Here is a 17208-nt window from a genome sequence, read left to right on the forward strand (position 1 = left end):
AAAATTAGCCATGAAGGCCTCTTCAAATTCTTCCCAAGTAGGCGGACCATCATCTTCATCTCTTTCCTTTTCCCACATCTCAAACCAAGCGCCAGCCACATCTCTAAGCTGGTAGGCAGCCAGCTCCACAGCTTCATCATCAAATGTCTCCATCGCTCGTAAGGCTTTCTTGACACCCTCTAGACACAACATTGGATCTTCATCAACTATAGTACCACGGAACAATGGAGGCTCCACAGCTTCATCATCAAATTCATTCACTGTTGAGGACTCAGAATTGTTCTGTCTATTTGATTGAGGTTGTATCTCAATTGTTCTCTCGTTCTGGTTAGCATGAAGGCTTTAAACATCTCCATAGCACCGTTGACAGCATTAAACATCTGACCCACCTCTGGAGATGTAGTTGTTTGAGCCGGAACTGCCGTTGGGGTTGGCACTGGATCCTGAGGTACTTACTCATCATGCTCCACTCCTTCTTCATGTTCAACCCGGGATACCTGAACCCCCTTTGTGGAATTACCCTTTCTTTTCTGAGTTGAAGACTTCTTAGTTCTACTTTGAGCCACAATAGTAGCAATAGTTTATTGAGTAGCATCCTGAGTATCAGTATCAGAGTTGCGAGTACGAGCCATTTATGCGAGTTTTGGAGAAACGAATACATTAAATAATTTCTTAGAGGTAGGTTCTATTGAACGATCTAAAGTATAAAAAAAAAATGAGGCTCTTCCTAAATGCTTGTAGCCTCCTATTTATAAGTATGGTGTACTTCATATCCATAAATAAGACTCTACTGATACGACTTCATAAACCCCTAGGACTCCATAAACCTAATGCTCTGATACCAAGTTTGTCATGGCACATTTTCTGAACAAGCCGTAACCGGCACCCGATCGCTAAATTTGACCGAGCAAACCATTTGTGCCTATCAAAACTATTATAACTTCAAAATTTATATGCAATAAGGAAATACTTTAATCAAATACTTTTTATTAATTTGAATATCTAAAATAAACCAGCTCCAATACTTTATTCATAGTCTCTACTGAAATACTACAAAGTTATTATCAAAATTACCTGAATCTTAACCCACTGACTATGTCTATGAAGCTTCTATTGATAAACTGACGCACTGCTCATGTATGAGATTTACTGGCCAGTTCTCCTAGTAAACAAAGAAATAGTTAAATAATAATGACTCAAAGGAATACTCTACGAACAAAAGCGGAGCTCACCAATAACACTAGAAGTGAGGGAAGTCCTAACCTATAGTCTGCTCGCCTACAAAACTGGTTCCTACGTTGTACCGTAGACCAACACAGGTTTCCAAAAGAGAACATCAGTACCATCCATTGTACTCGGCGTGTCTCAACGACAGGGGACGAAACTTTAATAAAATATACATTACAAGCAAAGATTCTAAATGCATGAAAAACATAAAGCTTCTACGAACAATTCTAAAATAATAGCATAACAACAATTTAAGAATATTCTAAAAGAAATTCTTTTCTTTTTCTTTCTTATCTAAAAAAAATACTTCACTTTATGCTTCGGAAGTTCCAACTATCCTCACTTATTTCTATCTTTGTCACTATGTAATCGGCATGGTTCGATCCTAACCTGATCGAATAGGCCCAATCCACGAGGTGCCACCACTCGATTCATGGTTCTCAGCGCTCATGTATCATACCTTAGACTGGCTAGATAAATTGTCAGGAACGAGACCCTCAACTCGTTTTCTCCCTACTTTGGCACAGGTAGTTTCAGGAAGTCAACGCCTTGATCAAGACCCTCGGCCTAGACGATGACCCCTTTTCAGAATAGAGGATACACCCAAAAATACTTTAATAATAAATTATTTTGTGTGACATCGCTAGGATCTAAATCAACTTCTCAACTTTCTTGACCATTCAAGTCTAAATCTTTTTTGGAACAACCTATACATACTCATACCGGTATCCTTAAATGTAAAACATGGCAAAAGCATGAAATAAACATTCAAAAGTATTTCTAAAGATTCTTGCTTCTTTATGAATTTTCAACATGAAAATAGCATATAAGAATAACACAAAAATCTGAAAATTTATGCACATATATCATAATAAATCATCTAAACTTTAGCTAGAACAATTCTAAGTAACTAGGTACTCACTCGCTCCAATTAAGTACATATTAACTATTTTAAGCAATTCCTCAAACACCTTGTATGCGTGTTTTTGTGAGTTAAACCACTTTAGTAAAGGGTTATATCAACTCACCTCAAAACTCTTCGAACCAATACGTAGGCCGCTATCCAATTTATACCCGTCAAACAATCGATTCTACAATAGCCGATGCATTTTAATTAATTTCAAAGTTTCACACCTAAACATAGAACTTACTGTTGATATAGAGAAAGACGGGAATTAACAATTCAATTCTTACCTATTACTATTGTAGGATAATTGACAATAAAAATTTTTATATACCTGAGTTCAAGAACTAGTGATTTGTAAAGAAACCCAGAACTTTTTGTTACCTGCGTGAGTAAGCAGCAAGGCTGCCTCTGTTTCGTGAGTAAACAAAACGCTAGTTCTGTTTTTCGTATAAGGCTTCTTAATTCTTTTGCCTTCCAACAGCCCTTTATGGGCTTTAGGCTTGTGTCCCCCCCTCCCTTTTTTTTGTTTTTATTTTGGCTTAACTAATAATTAATGATACTTACTTTTAATAATTAGTAATATTAAAATTATTAATATTCCCCTACTTGTATATCACATTATTTGTCCTCAGGGTAGGGATAAAATCTGCGTACACACTACCCTCTCCAGACAACCCTAGTAGAATTTTAGTGGGTCGTTGTTTTTGTTGTTGTTGTTATTGTAGTATATCACATTATTTATAAATAGAGAAGTAACGCAAAAGTCAATAATAAGGGTTTAAATCCGTAATAGAAGTATAATTTGTTATGCACTAAGGCAAGATTAAAAAAATTAAATTCTATATTGAGCGTGTCTTGAAATTTTTATAGATTTGAGGAATGTTGCATCACCCCACCCAAGAAATTAAGGCAAGACTGGTTGCAGAAATAATCTAATATGCTGGTTTCACAAGTGCAAATGTGCTTCCCTATTTTGTGTTAAACCAAACTGAGGCACCTTTAAAACTTAATAAAAAAGGTTGCAACAGACCAAGAATACCAAGTATTGCATTAGAGCTCTTTGTATTAGGAGTTCAAACTCCTAATATTTTCATGCAGAGACTCCACGAGCCCAGCAATATGACTTGACCGCTTTGCTACCAAAGCTTCATTCCAGTAAATGTGCATACGTTCAAGTCGCCACATTAGCATTTCTCACCATAATTGCTATAATCTTTCCTTGACAACAGTTCTCGAGAGTTTCTCACTGTCCCATGTCAATATCAAAGTTTCTGCATGCACTGGAGTTGTGCAAGGCCCCGATTCAATGGAATATAAAGTGCGCCTTTTTAAATTGCATCTTGCTATTTTCACAATGCTTAAGAAGCGCCTGTCAGTAAACTGAACCAAAAATACAAATATCAGGACGAGATTATAGTGGCTGTCCAGATTACTTAGGACTCTTGCAATCATATTTGTGAAGCAATACTAGAATATGAGGTGATAGAAAAACTATAATGACACCAAGCACTATTCTAGACACTAAAAAGAAGATTCATTTGAACCACTTTACTCATAGATATGCAAGAAGCTAGAGTAATACAACTATTGCGGCTGCAAAAGATATTAACAATGAAAAAATAACTTTTGAGAAAGAAAGGGGTCTGAATATGTATATTAGAGCAATATAAGAGCGTAACAGTCAGAATTCTTACATCTGGAAGATCAAAGTCACCATCCTTTGCATCGCAAACATCAAGTGCTACCTTCCGAAGCAGTGGCATCTAATTGCATAAGAAATATTATTACGACAACTTAAGGTTCATGTCTTTGAAGAGAAAAACACATTATCTATGCTTACCCTTGAAGCGGCACAGATAATAAAATTTCTGTCTATTCCAAGGCCCTATCATTCAAAAGTTGAACTTCAGTTCAGTAGCAACATTTATGTAAGAACCTCTTCAACGAGAGCATATAGGTGTCTCACATAATAGTAAAATCATGGCGACCATATCATTTCAGCCACCCTAAAACATCCCTAAGTTTGTACAGTGTCAAATAGTGGGATTAGATTCACTCAGACTTCCTAGAAGTCCTCATGCATAGAACAAAAATGATTAATACAATTTACCTTATCAAAAAAAAATGTGCGCTTTGGAATTTATTATCCAGTATTATTGATGCTCCCCCATTTGATTTTTATTTGATCTACAGAAGTGCAGGACATTCAATAGTTGAAGACTTACATTATGACGTAGTAAAAGATCTTCAAGTGCTTGACAATTCATAAGCGAAGTGACCCCTTTGGCAGTTACTTCACCACAGTCCTAAACAAAGATTAGACCAAATGAAATTGTGAGAGAACAGAGGCAACTAAATTACATTTCCTGAGGAAATAAACAAAATAAGTACCAAACTGTTTGGCTCAAAGATACTAGTGATGCAACAAGTTACAAAGAACACTTGAAAAGACTGAAGTTTGAAAACTTTTTGGGTCGGGAATCTAATCTATATCTAGGAAGTCTGATAATGAAACTAGCTATATATTCTATCACAGGAGTTTCAAAATAACTAACAGGAAAAAACAAAATGTGACATGAAATCGAACTCATTAACTAAATGCTTCAGAAAAAACAAATTATGAATGAAATCAAACTCATTAAATAAATGCTTCTTATGCATCAGACCTCCGTAACTGATATAGGACATTATGTTCCGACTTTAGAAGCCTAGATCCGGAAACAGTTGATCTTAAATTGTCAGGCTGCAGTTTAGGACTTAAGATGGTTTAGGTCTGTCTGTGCCAACTAATTTAAGATTTCGTGATCTCAGGTAAATTACACTTCTCGTTGGGAGTTTGATACTATTTCTAAGTAGTGGATTGCCAGCCAGCTAAACCTCTGTGCACACATTGATCAAAGTGCTTGAGCTCTCTATTTTATCTTTTTTCTTGATTTTGCAGCAATTTTACTTAGGAGCATCTTAATTCTTATACCAGGGATTGTATGAGACACTTGCATTGTTAAGCATCCAACTTCGTAGAGATTCTGATCTCTGGTAATTCTCTTGTAGTACTACAGTTGATACCGAATTATGTACTTGACAATGGATACATGGCTTAATAGGAGGTCTGCATCCATTGATTAATGCTTCTCTCTGCTTTTCACCCACGGAATCTTCAGATTCCTACCGTATATGCATCTCTTCTGAATATAACCTTTTTTCTTTTGTTAGAAATGTTGTTAACAGGTCGCGAAACTTAAGTTGCAACAATTGCATGTGAAGAAATATTTAAAGGCCTAAAAGAATACACCTAACATGCTAGTAATTTTCTCCTCCCAATTGCCATTTAAGAATCCTATCACCTAGGCAAATTTAAACAAAAGATTATTCTTTCTTCAGCTTGAAGAATTAGAAATTTCAAAAAGAAACATGAAAAGCAGGTATACAACAAGTGGAGTGACAATAGCAATGGCAAACCTCTAAGTGAAGGGAGATCAACCCTGGCCAACCATTTGAAATAGTATCTTGCGACTCTGCAAAGAAACATTATAAGGTCATAAAACCAGGATTTTCATCGTATTTGAGAACAACAGGAATCTTCAAAGTTGCGCAAGCAATCATGGCATTAAAAAAATGGGCAGCCTAGTGCACGAAGCATCCCGCATTCACATAGGATCCGGGGAAGGGCCGCTCCCCAAGGGGGTGTGAGGCAGCCTACCCTGATGCTAGCATCAGTGGTGCTTCCACGGCTCGAACACGTGACCTATAAGTCACACAGAGACAACCTTACCGTTGCTCCAAGGCATTAAACTTATTAATCATACTTTAAAACTTTGTGAAAGAAGGATAGAGGGTAAGCTTAGGAACACTAGAAGAGTGACTAAGAACCAATTTTGTTTTATGCTTGGTAGATCTATAATATAGTTTATGTTCTTGCTAAAAACATTGATGGAAATTAATAGGGAGAAGAAGGAAGATTCACGCATTATATTTATTGATCTAGAGCAAGCACATCATAAAATGACAAAGAAATGTTCTTTGGTGGATATTGGAGAAGAACTGAATCCATATTAAATATATAAAGAATAAGAATGAAGAAGCCATCACTAGCGTTAAGAATTAGGAAATTGTTAATATAACAAGAGCCCTTTCCTTGTAAATTTTGGAAAGGTTTAGAATCCTTAGAATTGAGTACTTAGGAAAAGGAATTACTTTCCTTTCTTTTTTTGGATTACTAGTAAACTTTTTTTTATATGGTAATTTGCTCCCTTAGTGACTCGAACCCACAACCTTAAAGTTGGAGGTGGAGATGCTTTTCACTTGAGTTACCATCTCTTGTTCCACAATGTTTTCCTTGGTCAAAACCTCTGAAGCACAAGGAATTCAAACAATAGTCACTTCATCGTTATATCTTTTTCTTTTTTTTGATAAGGTAAATTGTATTAATCAAAAGGGAGAGAACTCCCGTGTACACAAAGTATACCAAAGACGTAGAGAATTTACATCAGAACATGATTCTCTACAAAAGACGCCCAATTTTCTATACAAGTAGGGGCTAAGTGAGTGCACCAAAAAGCGATCAAAGATAAAAGACTATTCTTAAGATGTGAAAAAGGAGACTCAATGTCCTCAAAAGCTCTCCTATTTCTCTCCCCCCCCCCCCATACTACCCACATGAGAGCTAACGGAGCGAATTTCCACGCCTTTTGCTTTCTTCTTCTACGAAAACCGCCCCAGCTATATAACATTTCCTTTACAGTGCTTGGCATCACCCATTGGACACCAAAGAGATTCAGGATTGCCCTCCACAAAGCTGAGGACGCAGGGCAATGCAACATAAGGTGATCAACTTCTTCTCCTGAGCTTTTACACATGTAGCACCAACTAACAAGTGTAATTCTCCTCTTTCGGAGATTTTCAGCAGCTAAGATCACTCCCCTTGCCGCTAGCCATGCAAAAAAGCACACCTTCGTGGGCGCCCTAGGAATCCAGATCGAGGAGTATGGAAAAGTGGTCTCCTCTTCACCAACATACTTTGGTAAAAGGACTTTACGGTGAACAAACCATCGCCACGCAAGCCCCATCTCCAAGAGTCGCAGGATGGCTGGAGCATGTCTTGCCCGTATAGCAGTGCCAACAAAACTTGAAGCTCCGCAATCTCCCAATCTTGCATGTTCCTCCTGAATGAGAGGTCCCATACTACCCTCCCTTCATGCTCCTTGCGAATCTGTTGCGAATCTGTTGAACCATCAGTTCCTTCTGGTTTGAAACTTTGAAGACGTAGGGGAAGGAGACCCTACCTATGATTCCAAAAGCTGATTCTCCTTCCATCTCCCACCCTGTAAGTGACGTTGCCACTGAATGCTTCCCAATTCTTCATGATACTCCTCCACATGCCACACCCGAAAGGTGTTGTGATCGCCTTGGTCCTCCAACCCCTCCCGTTGAATCATACTTTTCTACTATGACCTCCCTCCATAGAGCATGCTCTTCTACCCCGAATCTCCACAGCCACTTTCCCATTAAAGCTCTGTTAAATACCCTAAGATCTTTAACTCCAAGTCCACCCCACTTCTTTGGGGAAGTGACTGTTTGCCAATTCACTAGATGAAACTTTCTAGTTCCATCCGCCGCATCCCATAGAAAGTTCCTTTGGAGTCGCTCCAGTTTTTCTGTGATGCTCACCGGTGCTTGCAACAGGGATAAGTAATAGGTTGGCATACTCGATAAAGTGCTTTTGATAAGCACTTCCTTACCTCCTTTTGACAAATACCGTTTCTGCCACCCTGCTAATCTTTTTTCAACCCGCTCGATCACTGGATTCCAAACCGTAGTGTCCTTATATGAAGCGCCCAAAGGGAGGCCCAGGTAAGTAGTGGGAAGGGAGCCCACCTTGCATCTGAGAACACCAGACAAGGCATCAAAATTAGTAACCTCACCTACCGGGAAAATCTCACACTTGCCGATGTTGATTTTGAGTCCTGATACTAACTGAAACCACTGCAGGACCTGCTTCAGGTAGGTCAACTGATCCATATCGGCATCACAAAAAAACAGTGTGTCATCCGCAAAAAGCAAATGTGAGACTCTTCGGGCACTGAGCACCCCAATCGGAGCTGAGAATCCTGTCAAGAAGCCTCCGCCCGCTGCACGATCCATCATTTTGCTCAGAGCATCCATCACTAGAATGAATAACATGGGGGATAGGGGGTCACCTTGCCTGAGACCCCTGGAGCTGCCAAAGAATCCACACGGGCTACCATTAACCAGGACAGAGAATCTGACTGAGAAAATGCAGAACTTTATCCATCCCCTCCATCTTTCCCCAAACCCCATCCGCATCATAATGAAGTCCAGGAACTCCCAATTGACATGGTCGAAAGCTTTCTCAAGATCTAACTTGCATAGTAAGCCGGGTTCTCTATTTTTCCTTCTGGAGTCTACAAGTTCATTTGCCACCAAGGCAGCATCCAGGATCTACCTACCTTCCACAAACGCATTCTGGGAGGACGAAACAGTCATGTCAAGAACCTTCTTAAGTCTGTTGGAAAGCACTTTAGAAATAATCTTGTAAATGCTCCCCACGAGACTAATAGGACTGTAGTCTCTGATACAAGATGCACCTTCTTTCTTAGGCACAATAGTAATAAAGGAAGCGTTGATACTTCTCTCGAAAACACCATTAGCATGGAAGTATTCAATGGCTTCCATCAACTCTCCCTTGATGGTGCCTCAAAAGAGCTGAAAGAAAGCCAAGGAGAAACCATCAGGCCCGGGGGCCTTATCACCAGCACAAGACGACACAGCCTCGTGCACCTCTTTCTCCTCGAAAACCCTTTCTAGCCACTCGTTGTCTCCCTCCCCTATATGGTTGAACTCTATTCCCCCCAAAGTCGGCCTCCAACTAACTTCTTCTTTATATAAGTTCTCATAAAACCCCACTATCGCCCCTTTTACTTCCTCCTCTCCCTCAATCCTCACCCCATCCACAACTAAGGACTCTATGAAGTTTCTCCTTCGATTTGCGACCGCCACCCTATGAAAAAACTTGGTATTCGAATCCCCCTCCTTTAGCCAGAGCGCCCTCCGCCAACTAGTCTCCTGAGCTATTGCTAACTCGACTATTTCCCTCTTAACCTCCCCCAATCGCTCTTTCTCAGATTCGTCTAACTCCCCCGCCCCTTCCCCTCTTTCTAAATCCCCCAATTCATGCATAAGCTCCCTCATTTTAACCTCTACCCTCCCAAAAACCTTCTTATTCCACCTAATAATATCTCCCTTGAGCAATTTGAGTTTCTTCGAAAGCCTGTATGAAGGTGTCCCTAATACCCCATAGCTTGTCCACCATTCTTTTACCTTGTCACCGAAACCTGGAACCTTCAACCACATGTTTTCGAATCGGAAGGGAGCACGCACCCCTCTCCCTCTGCATCCATCTAGCAAAATAGGCAAATGATCTGAAGTCAACCTAAGTAAAGGAATCTGCAGCGCATTCGGCACCAGCTCATCCCATGAGGGAGATGTCAGGAATCTATCAATTCTAGACCTTGAGTTGGAATCCTCCGCCCTGGCCCAAGTAAACCTTTCCCCCGACAGAGGAAGGTCAATGAGAATGTGATCATTGATGAAGTCAGAAAACTCCTCCATGGCCCTCGAAAACACACTACACCCTAATCTCTCCTCCGGGAATCTAATAGTGTTAAAGTCTCCCCCTAGAACCCATGGAATGTCCCATTCCCCCATAATATTGGCCAGTTCCTCCCAGAAAGACACCTTGGACCCTTCCCCTACCGGCCCATACACTCCCCCAAATCCCCACTCCACCCCACTCACTCTATCTTTGACGAGAGCTGCCAAAGAGAAAACTCCCTTCCTAATCTCCTTTACCTCCAAGCTTCTATCATCCCACATAAGTAGGATGCCCCCCGCACTTCCCGCTGCTGGGACCCAGTCATATTTCACCCAACTACCTCCCCAGACACTTCTCACGATCGCATCCGACAAAACTTCCATTTTGGTCTCCTGAAAACAAACTAGGTTGGCACCCCACTCCCTAACTCCCACTTTGATGATGGCCCTTTTGTTTGGGTCATTCATCCCCCTCACATTCCATGAAAGGATCTTAACTTCCATAAGCGACAATAACCCCCATTTCCCCACCTCCCTTAGCCGAGGTCCATTTCTCTTTGTCACACACTCGCCCCCTTCTCTGATACACCACTACATCCCCTAAGTTATTTTGCTTAACACCTTTACCCAACTCCCTCCCTGCACCATCGTAAAGAGATTGTTGCTCAATCTCCCTCAACAGTTCTAACACCCTATCTTCCTTCCCTGCAACAGATACACCTAGAAACTTCCCAAAGTTTAAGAGTTTGTCCTCCATCCAAAAAGACATATCCCCTCCTCCGGTCCTTGACGAAATTGGGCAGGCTTCTTCTGTATGTGCCCTTTCCTTGCTTCTACCAGAGGAATACAAGACCATAACATTGCTAGCACTAGGAGTTTTAACCTTCGAAAGGGTCTCACCATTTCCTTAGGGGTCAACAACCTCTGAAAATAACACCCCGCTGCTATAGGAATGTCCAGAACCATCAGTAGGGTAGCATGGCGGAAGAGAGCGTGGAACCCTTGGTGGCATATTAACTGAAGATACTGGTCCGACACTAGCATCAATTTTGACATGCTCACCAATCTCCCCAGAAAGAGAAGAAACTTTGAGTGTGTCCTCAGCACAACTGAGCCCAGGGGCAGTTGAGTGGTTGATGGAACCGGGCCCAACAGAGGTGGGGGGCCGTGGATTAACAGCACCATCCTTTGCCGGTTCTGCCCCTACAGCGGTGGCCATCGTAGAGGGGCACATGTCACTAGAGCTCGGTGAAGGAGTGTCACTGTGTGAAGCACCATGGCCAGAGGAAGGAGGAACCACTGTTCCCATATGCTTAGGAGCCTTATCATGCGCAGCTTGAGATAAGCTGGGCCCCTTAGGATCAATTCTAATGGAATTAGGGAAAGTTGCTGGGCCCATGTGAAGAGGCCCAGGCCTATACTTGCTGAAAACATGTCCGGCCCTATGATAAGTAGAAGAGGACCGTCCTATTTTGCCTTTCCAGCCCGCATCACTGACTCATTCACGTCTTCTCCTGTTATAATTTTGTCTTCCTCCCCCAATTTCAAACCTCCCGTCTCTTCTCGATCTAACGTCTGATTTCGGCTTAATCCAGTGATCCGGTGAACCCTCCCCTCCCCTCAGAGACTGATTTCCCCTCCCTTCTCTTCTGTTTGACCTTTTCTTTTCTTCCGTCACTATCACAGGCATAAAGATAGGGCGAAATTCAGGGCTCAGCCAAACCCTATAACTCAAGTAGCCATCTTCCACCACAGTGGAGACAGGGATTCTGCCCCCTTTCCTCACCACAATCCTCACTCGCGAGAGATCGTGTAAACTGCAAGTGACATCAATAAAACCCCCACAGATTTCCCCTATCTTCTTGAATAGGTCAAGACACCAAAGATGCACCGGGAGACCCACCATGTTGACCACCAAAGTTTCGCCAGTGAAGCGAGGGTCAAGACACCCATCATGCTCCACCCATCTGTCTGGATTTAAAAAGTTCCCATCGAACCACCTGTTTCCTCTGACAAGAATTTCCGAAGCTTGAGACTTGTCAACAAAACGAAAGAGATATTGAGTGTCCCCCAATTGCGATATTTTCAGCCCATCCTTGACGTTCCATGCCTCTGTTGCCCAGTTTCTGACAGTCTCCGGAGAACCAACCCATTTGGAGAAAGACCCAATGAGACTAGATTCCAAGAAACCCTTGCGTCTGAGAGTGTGCTCCTCGGACAGCGTGAAGTGTGGCTCCTGTCCTACGTCGAGCTTTCGATGGCATCTTCCCCCAAGTTCTAGGGATGGCCAAGAGACAGCTTTCATAAACGAATTGTTTTTCAGTTTTCTGGATTCTAGAGAGAGAAAAGAGCTTCTCTCTGTACAATCCATCATATTCTAAATGCGGCTGTCCCGGAAAAGCTGGCCGGAAAAACCTCAATTGTTGGAATAACAATATTCACAGTGGGTGGAGACAGAAGGGAGGAATGTTTCCTCGTACTGCTGTCTGAAAGAGAAAAAGAACTGGGGTTTAAAGGCCGGAAAAAGAAAAAGTCGTCGAAATTTGGTGAAACTGGCACGGGATGGCTCGGAAGTGCCTCGCGAAGAGGCTGTCTGCAAGGAAAAAAATTGAAAAGTCGCCTGAAAAGGCCACACGCGCCGGCACGTGGCTGAGACTCGCCGGAAAGTCAGGCGCGTTGGAGGCGCGTGGGGGCGTGTGAAAGTTCAGTTGCCGGATAAGTTTACTGGGATTTGGTCGCGGGGAGCTTGGCTCTTGATGGGTGTGGTGGAAATTTAGGAAGAAGAAGAGATGGAAGAGGCTTGGCCATTTAAAAGATCATACAGTGATATGTTTAATAGAAAAACTGTTCTTTGAACAGTGATAGGAGAAACAACGAGTTTCCCCTAACCATAGGCTTACACCATTTATTTGCATTTAGCCCGTTGTTTACCCCAAGTATGAATGCACTAACAATATACAAGATCAGTCCCTATGATGTATGCTACTTGCAAACAATATTGTGTTAATCGGCGAAATTAGAGACGATGTCAACAAAGTTGAAAATTGGAGATACTTTCTAGAGAGTGAGGATTTAGTTAGGATAAGCAGAAGATAGATTATATGCACCGCATGATTAGCCAACATAAAAAAATGAAGTTGAGGTGAGATAAGACAGGATTGCAGTTAAAAGGGATGAGGTACACCTAAAATCAAATGGAAGAAAGTTGTTTCAAAAGACCTACAATCTTCTCGAATCTAGGTAGACTTAGTGAAAATAAAGGCACAATGGACGAAAAGGACCCACGTAAGCAATACAAACTAGTTTGGACTTCAGAGTAAGGCTTAATCAAGTTGGTACACTTACTTTGGGTCCAATGTTTGTTAGGAGTCTTTTAGTGTTGTTAGAGATTCGTATGCCTGTAAAAATGCAGAGAATTTCTTGTAACGACCCGACCGGTCGTTTTGAGCTCTAGTGCGTCATTCGGCGGTTTGAGGACATTAGAAGCTTCACTTCGAGTATTATGACTTGTACGTGTGGTCGGAATTGAAATTCGGGAAGTTGGAGTTGATTTGGAGAGAAAATTCTAATTCCAGAAGCTTTAAGTTGGAAGAGTTGGCTAAGGGTTGATTTTTGAGTAAACGATCTCGAAATCGGGATTTGAAGGTTCCAACAGGTTCGTATGATGATTTTGGACTTGGGCGTATGTCCGGATCGGGTTTTGGATGACCCGGGAGCGTTTCGACGCCTATTGTGGAAAGTTGGCATTTGGAAGAATTTCATAAATTTGGGTTGAAGTGCATCTCAATGTTATCAATGTCCGTTTGGGATTCCGAGTCTGGGAATAGCTCCGTATGATGACTCTGGCCTAAGGAGCACGTCCGGAAGTGGATTTGGAGGTCCGTAGGTCATTTTGGGGTCATTTGGCGAAAATTGGGAATGTGAAGGTCTTTGAAAAGTTTGACCGGGAGTGGACTTTTTGATATCGGGTCGGGTTTCGATTTCGGAAGTTGAAGTAGGTCCGTAATGTCAAATGTGACTTGTGTGCAAAATTTGAGGTCAATCGGACGAGATTTGGTAGGTTTCGACATCGATTGTAAAAGTTTGAAGTTTCAAAGTTCATTAAGTTTGAATTGGAGGGTGATTCGTGTTTTGGCGTTGTTTGATGTGATTTAAAGGTTTGACTAAGTTCGTATGATGTTTTGGGACTTGTTGGTATGCTTGGTTGGGGTCCCGGGTGAATTTCGGATGCTTAACGGATCGATTTTTGGACTAAGGGAATGCTGGGATTTTCTGGTTGCTGGTGGAATCGCACCTGCGGAAAAAGGGCCGCAGAAGCGGCAAGGCAAGCGCAGAAGCGGAGGTTGGCCAAAAGGCCTGGGGCCGCAGAAGCGGGCACAAACGCGCAGGTGCGCGCGCGCAGATGCGCTAGAGGATCGTGAAAGCGAAAGCGCAGATGCGCTGCATAGGGCGCAGATGTGGGGGGCTGTTGGGCTGAGCTTGAATCGCACCTGCGAAGGAATTTCCGCAGGTGCGGAGCCGCAGGAGCGGCTATTGGACCGCAGAAGCGGAAATCGTGGCTGGGCAGTGAGATTTTTTAATAAAACGAGGTTTGGCCATTTTCATTTCATTTCCTCCCTGAGAGCCGACCTTGGAGCGATTTTGGAGCACCATTTTCACTATCAATAATGAGGTAAGTGATTTCTACTACTTATGAGTTAAATATACCAACTTAGGCTTGTAAATTCATAGAAATTTGTAGAAATTTGAGATTTTGAAGAAAAACCTAGAAATTGGTATTTTTGGATTTTGACCACGAATTTGAGCATGAAATTGAGAATAAATTATATATTTGAGTTCATAAAGCTATGGGTAGTGTTTATCTTCGAAAATTTTCGAAATCCGGGCACGTGGGCCCGAGGGTGATTTTATAGACTTTTCGAGCGGAGTTGGAAATTTGTTGTAAATTGGATTGTAATAAGTATTAGAGTATATATTTATGGATTTGCATATTTATTGACTAGTTTTGGAGCGATGGGCATCGGTTTGAGTTGTTGGAAAGGCTTTGGAGCCGGTTATGGAATTTCGGAGCAAGGCAAGTCTCTTTTCTAACCTTGTAAGAGGAAATTAACCCCATAGGTGAATCGATTTAATGTGTGCTTCTATTTGTGGGGGCTACGTACACACGAGGTGACGAGAGTCCGTGCGTAGCTACTATTATGCTTATGTCCGGGTAGTCTAGGACCCAAATCATGTTATATTTGCGATGTTTGCAACCTACTTGTTAATTTAATTGCTTGAATCATATTGAAACTTGGTAAAGGAACTGTAAAAGGTTAAACTTCATTTTCTTGACCCTCAATGAGAATTGGTATTTCCTTGAATAATTGCCCCCTTAAATAAATCTTGAATTGGTTGTTTCAAATGTATTTTCTCTTTTGTGGAGTGGGCCGAACACCTCGGTAGCAGATAGATGCATCAATGGTTCGCGCCGTTCGACCTTCAGTAATGCACAGTTTAAATATTTATGTTGGATCGGGCCGTACAACCTCGGCATGATTTGCGCATGATAAATCTTTGGAATTGATAATAATTGAATTGCTTCATTGGCCTGAGATACAAAATGTTAGATGACGAGAATAAATTTGGAAAAATTTCCTATTAATAAAAGAATTGTCCACTCACTTCTTGTTATTGAGTTTATAATTATTTCATACAATCCATGCTTAAGTATAATATCGGTATTTACCGTTAGCCCACAGTAAGTGTCGGAGTCGACCCCTCGTCACTACTTCTTCGAGGTTAGACGGGATACTTACTGGGTACGCGTTGATTTACGTACTCATACTACACTTGCTGCATATTTTTGTGCAGGTTCATATATGTCTAGTGGCCTTGTGAGCACAGAGGCACGGTTATTGCGGGGATTTAGGTGAGCTGCATCCTTTGTTACGATCCGCAGTCATCAGAGTCTCCTTCAGAGTTATTTATATTTTTTCTGTCCAATTTATATTCCGCACAGATGCTGTATTTTATTTTACTTCCTCGTTGATACTCATGCACTTGTGACACCGGGTTTTGGGGGTACTTATGGGTTGTTCAGTATTGTAGTTGTGGAAACATTTCCATATACTCTGTAAATTTTATCTCTTATTATTTAATTGAAGGAAAATATGGTTTCAAAAATACTAAAATGAGTAATTAAGTTAATCAATTATGGTTGGCTTGCCTGACAATGGTGTTAGGCGCCATCATGACCTTTAATGGATTTTGGGGTCGTGACACTTCTAGTGCTAGAAAACCTAAATGTTTTGACATTAGATTGACGGGATAAATGGAGCAACATTGATAGCGAGGATTCATATAGCCGACCCTAACTAGCTTGGGATATTGTCTAATTGATCTGGAGAAGAAAAACATAAAAATGGATTTGTTTGTTACAACTGGATGAACCTCAGACAGAGGAGAATTTTCCAAACCTCATAAAAATTCAAACAAGATGTTCTTGAGAGTAGTGCAAACCTGAATTGAGACATCTGCATCCCAGCAGCGAAAGCTCAGTTATGTTCATGCAATTCTGAGCAAGGGTAAGTAAATCATCATTGGTCATCTGTGCTGTTACTCTTTCAAGCTTCAATTTCCTCAAACACGGTGCACTGAACTGGAAGCTTAGTGAGGAAATCTCACCAAAGCAATAGCAAAGAGCTAACACTTGCAAGTTTTTTAAGGTCTCCAAGATATTTCTTACAACAGAATCAGATATTACCTGTTAAGATCAGTAACACTAAGTAGGCAACACTGATTTCAAGCACTAGTCTGAAATGCACATCATTTAAGTCTTGAACAAGATAAACTACATTAGCAACCGAAGTTAGATTTCCAGGCACAACATGGTATAGTAGATTGTGTTAACAACTTGATGCCCTATTTTTCTATGCTCAATGAAATGAATAACTGACACTCTCAATCCATACAAACCTACGTACACTCAGATCTAAATATAAATGTGTATGTAAGATTTTGTAAGTAATAAGTTTGGAGAGAAGAATCTCACAGCACTATTGTCTCCTGATAAGTCCCATTACTGCAAGTTAATTTAATAAAATTACCAAAAGTATACTCCCTCTGTCTGATTTCTTTGTTGGTTTGCTTTTTAATGTCAAAACTTTATAAATTTGTCCACAATTTTTGTTTTTTGCTAAGTACATTTGACCACAAGTTCTAAAATTATATATTAATTATTAAACAACAACATACCCAGTGTATTCCCACATTGTGGGGTCTAGGGAGAGTAAAGTATATGCAGACCTTGCCTCTACCTTGTGGAGGTAAAGAAGTTGTTTCCAAAAGACCCTCGGCTCAAGAAAAATTATATATTAAACATTTTTTTAAAATGTAATCATTTATGTAGAAAATATGAGTGGTGGCTTTATCAAAGTCTAACTTAAGGACCAGATTTCCAGTCTCGAATAATCTATGAAATT

General features: G+C 41.1%; 1 protein-coding gene across 4 annotated transcripts in view; it reads right to left on the reverse strand.

Moving 5' to 3' along the window:
* Positions 1-2911: 2911 nt before the first annotated feature.
* LOC107793620 (BTB/POZ domain-containing protein FBL11-like) overlaps positions 2912-17208 on the reverse strand; it is a 36457-nt gene continuing 22160 nt past the window's right edge. For all 4 annotated transcript variants that reach the window (XM_075247169.1, XM_075247168.1, XM_075247171.1 and 1 more), the window contains 6 exons: positions 16247-16490; positions 5594-5649; positions 4360-4440; positions 3975-4019; positions 3829-3897; positions 2912-3514 (listed from right to left, as the gene is read on the reverse strand). In XM_075247169.1, the coding sequence (XP_075103270.1) occupies positions 3341-3514; positions 3829-3897; positions 3975-4019; positions 4360-4440; positions 5594-5649; positions 16247-16490 (669 nt within the window). In that variant the 3' untranslated portion in view covers positions 2912-3340. The remainder of the gene's footprint in view (positions 3515-3828; positions 3898-3974; positions 4020-4359; positions 4441-5593; positions 5650-16246; positions 16491-17208) is intronic.

This window comes from Nicotiana tabacum, chromosome 24, assembly GCF_000715075.1.
Source record: "Nicotiana tabacum cultivar K326 chromosome 24, ASM71507v2, whole genome shotgun sequence".
Lineage (NCBI taxonomy): Eukaryota > Viridiplantae > Streptophyta > Magnoliopsida > Solanales > Solanaceae > Nicotiana > Nicotiana tabacum.